This window comes from Chiloscyllium punctatum, chromosome 52 (genome assembly GCF_047496795.1).
Source record: "Chiloscyllium punctatum isolate Juve2018m chromosome 52, sChiPun1.3, whole genome shotgun sequence".
NCBI classification, from domain to species: domain Eukaryota; kingdom Metazoa; phylum Chordata; class Chondrichthyes; order Orectolobiformes; family Hemiscylliidae; genus Chiloscyllium; species Chiloscyllium punctatum.
In genome coordinates this window covers 14,541,629-14,548,495 of record NC_092790.1, presented here as the reverse complement: position 1 = coordinate 14,548,495, position 6,867 = coordinate 14,541,629, and the positions used below count along the sequence as shown (strand labels likewise).

At 48.1% G+C, this 6,867-nt stretch overlaps 1 protein-coding gene and 2 pseudogenes across 1 annotated transcript; 2 read left to right on the top strand and 1 right to left on the bottom strand.

The window, feature by feature from the left end:
- Positions 1-378: 378 nt before the first annotated feature.
- LOC140470928 (histone H2B 1/2-like) lies at positions 379-897 on the top strand (annotated as a pseudogene).
- A 914-nt stretch (positions 898-1,811) lies between these two features.
- On the top strand, positions 1,812-2,340 carry LOC140470676 (histone H2A-like; annotated as a pseudogene).
- A 1,531-nt stretch (positions 2,341-3,871) lies between these two features.
- Positions 3,872-4,316, bottom strand: LOC140470559 (histone H4-like). Its single transcript, XM_072566638.1, has one exon. The coding sequence runs from the start codon at positions 4,302-4,304 to the stop codon at positions 3,993-3,995; it is 312 nt and encodes a 103-aa protein (XP_072422739.1). The 5' UTR covers positions 4,305-4,316; the 3' UTR covers positions 3,872-3,992.
- Positions 4,317-6,867: the final 2,551 nt, after the last annotated feature.

The window sequence follows — 6,867 nt, the reverse complement described above, 5'->3', positions numbered from 1 at the left end:
TGTAACTTGACAACAAATGTAATCGCAATTTCGAATGGATGAGAGTGTTTTTTTCACACAGTGACAAGTTCTATGTTAATTCCAGCCTATACAGAGGAACAGAAACAGACATGCGGAGCTAGAAACATATCATCACAACAACAAGCAAAAGGAAACCGAGCTAATACCAGTCACTTTCTGTATCACAGACACAAAACAAATCTCCCTCAGTCAGACTGACAGGAACAGAATCACCATTCACTTCACATTTCGTTGCAGATCCTGACGGATCCACATGGGATCTCTCATTAACCAATTGGAGAGACTCAATGTTTGGGCATGACTCTGAGAAGCTACCCAATCAGGGGCCAGGGTATCCTCCATCCTTCATTAGCATTGATGACGCCGTCAGTCTATAAAGAGGGAACTCCGAGCCCGCTTTCCCTTATTCTGTGACTGAAAGTGAGTGGCGCTATGGCTGATGAGAAGAAAGCTCAGCAAACCTCCAAGAAGGGCGCGAAGAAAATCATCAAGAAGGCGCCATCGAAGGGCGGCAAGAGGAGGAAAAGGACTAGGAAAGAAAGTTACGCCATCTATATCTACAAAGTGATGAAGCAGGTTCACCCCGACACCGGCATCTCCTCCAAGGCCATGAGCATCATGAACTCGTTCGTCAACGATATTTTCGAGCGCATCGCGGGGGAGGCTTCCCGCCTGGCCCATTACAACAAGCGCAGCACCATCAGCTCCCGGGAGATCCAGACCGCCGTGCGGCTGCTGCTGCCCGGGGAGCTGGCCAAGCACGCCGTGTCGGAGGGTACAAAGGCGGTGACCAAGTACACCAGCTCCAAGTGAAGGACCGCACTGCACTGAAACACACATCCACTGCCCAAAGGCTCTTTTAAGAGCCACCCACAACTTCCCTGAGACAGCTGAACCATTTCTTTAAGAGTTCTTTATTTTAGTTTCCATGTGATTTTTGATAAGTCGTTTCAACTTCTAGTATAATATGTTTTTGTGTTGATATGTGGTTTGCAAATTATTCGCGAGTGGGGTTGGAGAGAGCAGATCAAGCGCCAGTGAGTCATTTTTCATCTTGCTTGTTCACCCCTGGCAGACAAATGCCCACGTCTTTCACTCCCACGATTGATGCAGTTTACCTTCTGATTTGCTTTACATTCCGAGTGCACGGGTTTGATCCGATTTTTCGCAATGCAAAATAAAGCTTCCTGCTGTCGGTGAGAGACTTTCTAACCGAACCGAGAGAACACACCTACCGGGCTGGAGCGTGGAGCTTTTGCTGAATCTGATCGAGAGCGATAAGGGAGGACAGCTTTAAAATATCGTCTTAAAAAACGTGTTCGCCCTCGATGCTGAGCCGGAAGAATGCTGTGTGCTGCTTTATCAGCATATCGGGGTGGTACTGAAATGTGAAAAAAGACAGGTTGCAGACTGCAATGTTTGGCCTGTTTTGTTTCAGCTTCTTCTCAAGGTTAAGAAAATAACCCACTCTCAAGATCAGATACAGATCGGCCAATGAGGGAGAGTAAGACCGTGTGAATTATACGTTTGGAAACTAAAAGTAAATTAACATGAGTGTTAATGTTTTTTGAATTTCCATAGTTTTTTATACTTCATTATTCAGGTAAAACACACTCCTTCGTTTGGAAATTGGCGGGCTTTTCAATTTTGAAAGAAAGCTGTTGATGAATTGGCGCCCATCGTTTGCCCTCTCCCGATTGGGAAATGAAGCAGAATCCTGATTGAGAAGTGAAACAATATTAGGAGATGTTGACCAATCAGAAACGGCCGCCCCACCATTCTCCCCGAAGGTATAAGAGGCCGCAATGTGGGCGGAGTGCAGCATTCTCTGTGAAAGTGTTTGTGAGATTGTGGCGATGTCTGGAAGAGGAAAGGGCGGTGGGAAAGGTCGCGCCAAGGCGAAGTCTCGGTCGTCCCGGGCTGGCCTGCAGTTCCCGGTGGGCCGTGTTCACAGGCTCCTGAGAAAGGGCAACTATGCTGAGCGTGTGGGTGCCGGAGCGCCGGTCTATCTGGCTGCGGTGCTGGAGTATCTGACGGCTGAAATCCTGGAGCTGGCCGGCAACGCGGCCCGGGACAACAAGAAGACCCGCATCATCCCCAGGCACCTACAGCTGGCCGTGCGCAACGACGAGGAGCTCAACAAGCTGCTGGGAGGGGTGACCATCGCTCAGGGCGGGGTGCTGCCTAATATCCAGGCCGTGCTGCTGCCCAAGAAAACCGCCGCTGCTGGATCCGCTAAAAAGTGAAGAGAATATTCTTGAATCTGACAACCCAAAGGCTCTTTTAAGAGCCACTCACAGCATCTATGAAAGGAGCTGAATCCTCTGTGTCTGAATGAATTACATTTTCTTTTTAAACTGTCGGGCCCTGGCCGTTATACTTAACATCGCGACATTTCTGTCTCCTTTCTATTGGATATTGTTACTTCCTGTGGCAGCAGAGGAAGATTATATCATAGAATACGATTGTAAGTGTGTCTGGAAATACATTATTTCTCATTGCACGGTCACTGCCTGAGTGACCTTTCTGTTTGATCAATGTTCTATGAGGCTAGAATAGTGTCACGGGTGTTCCCGATCGGGTTTGGCTTCACATTTCCTTTAACTGTATCAGTAAGAATTGAATCCTCCCACTGTCTCTGCAGCATATCCCTCTGCAATTTATTCTCTGCTCGGTTCATATCCACTTCTTTTTTCCCCCCAGCCTCTGCCGAGAGCGCGTTCCACAGCAGTCAGTCAGTTTTCAGCTGTAAAAGGAGGGAATGTGGTAAAGTGAGAATGTGTGAAGTTTAGTTTCGTCATCGAAAAACCAATCAACGTGTATGTAGTCGTGCATCCTCCTGCTCTTTTCTACGTGATGGCGGGCATTTTCAAATTGGTCTCTTGGCGCCATTTATCCCCTTTTCTCTCCTGCCTCCACCTCACCAAGCCATGTTAACGCAAAGGGGGTCAATGAGGAGATGGGGTTTTTCCTGAAATATCTAACCCAATACCAAAATTTGATGTGGACATCACTCATCTAATTACAGTATTTCTGCTATCTCTGAATGAAGATCTCATTAGTTGCAAATTCACTGCCGCTGCCTTTTGTTTTTAACTGAATTCCAAGAGAAATTTGTCCTAATGTCACCTATCGCTCCTTGCGCTCCCTGGATGAGCAACCGAACTTGTATCGGCCGTGAATCAATCTTAAAAGCTAAAACAGTGTACACCGGTAAAATTACAGAACCACACTTTATCATCCAAATTATTACTTGCCCAAAGACAATTTGTAATCGCTGCGTGAGCGGGCAGGTGGAAAGAACTCGCCACATAACACATCTGCAGGCTCCCAGTTACAAAACTGAGCTGAGTGTTATGCCTGGGAAATATAAATTCTGTAATATCTAACATGAACGTCTGGGTTCCACAATAAATAGAAACAAATTATCATTCGTGGCATGGACAGCTAAGAACCACAGATATCATTACTGAGATGGGCAGGTATTCACCAAAATAAGAGCATCGAAGGTTACGGGAAATTTGAGAAATATCAGCCATGATCGAATGGCAGAACAAGCTGGAGGGGCGGAATGGCCTAATGCTGCTGCTACATCTTACAATTACAAGTTACGATGTGATTCTTTCCATGGAATAACCAGATTGCACAACAGTAGAGTCTCGACTGGCCGAAGAGCCTCTTATCTACACTGTAGGAATACTTGCAATTTTAAAATCATTCGCCACGGTAAACAGCAACAAAGTGAACCGTCCACTCCGAATGCTCTCTACTGTACCGCAGAACACGGTATTAGTAAATTTTCGGAAATGAAGTAATTTTAAAATTACATAATATATGAAATAACCAGCAACATAACACTAAGTTCTCCGTGTGCGCTGCCTTCACCGTCCTCAGGTCTCCGCTCTCTCTCGGAGGGTTTGGGTGGCTCTGAAAAGAGCCTTTGGGTTCGCTGGAAAAGGGTCGCTTTATGCTCAGCCGCCGAATCCATAGAGAGTGCGGCCCTGGCGTTTCAGAGCGTACACCACATCCATGGCGGTGACCGTCTTGCGCTTGGCGTGCTCAGTGTAGGTGACCGCATCCCTGATCACATTCTCCAGGAAAACCTTCAGCACCCCGCGGATCTCCTCGTAGATCAAACCCGAGATGCGCTTGACCCCGCCACGGCGAGCCAGGCGCCGGATGGCTGGTTTGGTGATGCCCTGGATGTTATCACGGAGCACTTTGCGGTGCCGTTTCGCTCCGCCTTTTCCCAGGCCTTTGCCTCCTTTACCTCTTCCAGACATCACGCTTCTTCACTCCAACCGCTGCCGAATAAGAGCCGAGCTGCCGCCACTTCCTTTTTTATACAGCCCGGCCCGACCTGACTGAGAAAAAGCTGACAGAGAGTGAGAGGCGGGTCCGGAGAGGAAACTGAGTGACAGACAGAGCAGGGAAATGGCTTTGAAATCCAGCTCCGCCTCCAGCTCAGTCCCGCCCCAACTGTATCTGGGACTGAACTTCTTCTCCCCAACATTGTCAGACAAGGCGACAAAATAACACGACGTACATGCACGCCAAGAGCAAAAAACTGGATTCTCACCAGGAAGAGCAAAGCCCACTCTGGAACCACAGTAGACAACATAATCACTGCGGGGAAGTCTATTATTAACTAATCGGACCACACCCTTAGACCCGAAGAGATTGAAGTCCTAAGTCGGGGTCTCAAATTCTGCCCCACCGCCAAAATGGACCCGTTGGTTCTGGCAGCAGACCCAGAGGAGTTCATCAGACGAATGAGACTCCGGGAATTCCTTCAAGGTGCCAGCAGTGATCATCAATGAGCCCACTGATGACCTCGAACTGTCATCACAGGGATCTGGAGAGGAGCGACCAAAGAAGGTGTCAACTTGGACCCAACCAGAGGGCCGCTTGTCCTGGGCTTGTATGCTCAAACCGTCAGGAAATATATAAATGCCAGATTCATCAGCTGTACCCACAAGGTAGAGCAAAACATCACCGCTTCACAACACAATGTCATCCAGACTCTCAAAAACAATCACAACATTGTCATCAAACCAGTGGATAAAGAAGGCGCCATTGTCCTTCAGAATAGAACAGATCACTGCAAGGAAGTGTACCGACAACTGAATAACCAGGAAAACTACAGGCAACTACCAGCTGATCCGACCAAAGAACACACCCGTGAATTAAACACACTGATCAGAACTTTGGATCCAATCCTTCAGAGTTCCCTACACGCCCTCATCCCACGTACTTCTCGTGTAGGCGACTTCCAAAGGTACACAAAGCCAACACACCAGAACGTCCCATTGTGTCGGGCAATGGGACTCTATGTGAGAATCTCTCTAGTTGTGTGGAAGGCATCTTGAAACCTATTGTACATGGGATTTCCAGCTTCTGTCATGACACTACAGATTTCTTACAGAAACTCAGCACCCATGGACCAGTGGAACAATGGACGTTTCCGCACTCTACACCAGCATCCCCCGCAATGATGGCATTGCGGCAACAGCTTTAGTACTCAGCACCAACAACTGCCAATCTCCAAACACCATCCTACAACTCATCCGCTTTATGCTCAATCACAACATCTTCACCTTTGACAAGCAATTCTTCACCCAGACACATGGAACAGCCATTGGGATCAAATTTGTACCCCAATATGACAACATTTTTATGCACAGGTTCGAACAAGACTTCTTCTCTATGCAGGATCTCCAACCAAAATTGTACACCAGGTACATTGACAACATTTTCTTCCTCTGGACCCATGGCGAGGAATCACTGATAAAACTACACAGTGATATCAACAAGTTTCATCCCCACCATCAAACTCACCGTGGACTACTCTCGGCTATCAGTCTCATTCTTAGACACATGCATCTCCATCAAGGATGGACACCTCAGCACCACACTCTACCGCAAACCCACAGACAACCTCACAATGCTACACTTCTCCAGCTTCCACCCAAAACATATTAAAACAGCCATCCCGTATGGACAAGCCCTATGCGTACATTGAATCTGCTCAGATGAGGAGGAACGTGACAGACACCTGGAAGTACTCAGGGATGCCCTCACAAGAACGGGGTACGATTCCCAACTCATCAACCGCCAGTTTCGACATGCCAGAGCAAGGAACCGTAATGACCTCCTCAGGAGACAGACACGTGCTGCAACCGACAGGGTACCCTTCGTTGTTCAGTATTTCCCAGGAACTGAAAAACTATGCCATGTTCTGCGTGACCTGCAACAAATTATCAATGAGGATGAGCACCTCACCAAGACATTCACCACACCTCCACTACGTGCCTTTAAACAACCGCCAAACCTTAAACAGATTGTTGTTTGTAACAAGTGGCCCGGCTCTCAGGACAAGTCCATACAACCGTGTCATGGTAGACGCTGCAAAACCTGTCAGAGTGTGGACATAGATACCACCATTACGCGTGGGGACACCTCCCACCTTGTTAGTGGCAGGTACTCATGTGACTCAGCCAACATTAGTCTATCTTATACGTTGCAGGCAAGGATGCCCGGAGGCGTGGTACATTGGGGAAACCGAGCAAAGGCTACGACAATGGGTGAATGGGCACCGCACAACAATCAACAGACAGGAGGGTTCCCTCCCAGTTGGAGAACACTTCAGTGGCCAAGGACATTCGTCCTTGGACCTTCGGGTGACCATCCTCCAAGGTGAACTTGGGGACAGGCAGCAGTGAAACGTGGTTAAGCAGAGGCTGGTAGCTAGGTTCGCTACCCATAGGGAGGGCCTCAACTGCGACCCTGGGTTCATGTCACATTACAGGTGACCACCATTTTATTATACACGCACACAGATACTCC

Coding starts and splice junctions, on each gene's coding strand:
- LOC140470559 (XM_072566638.1), bottom strand. CDS start 4,304: ATGTCTGGAAGAGGTAAAGGAGGCAAAGGCCTGGGAAAAGGCGGAGCG.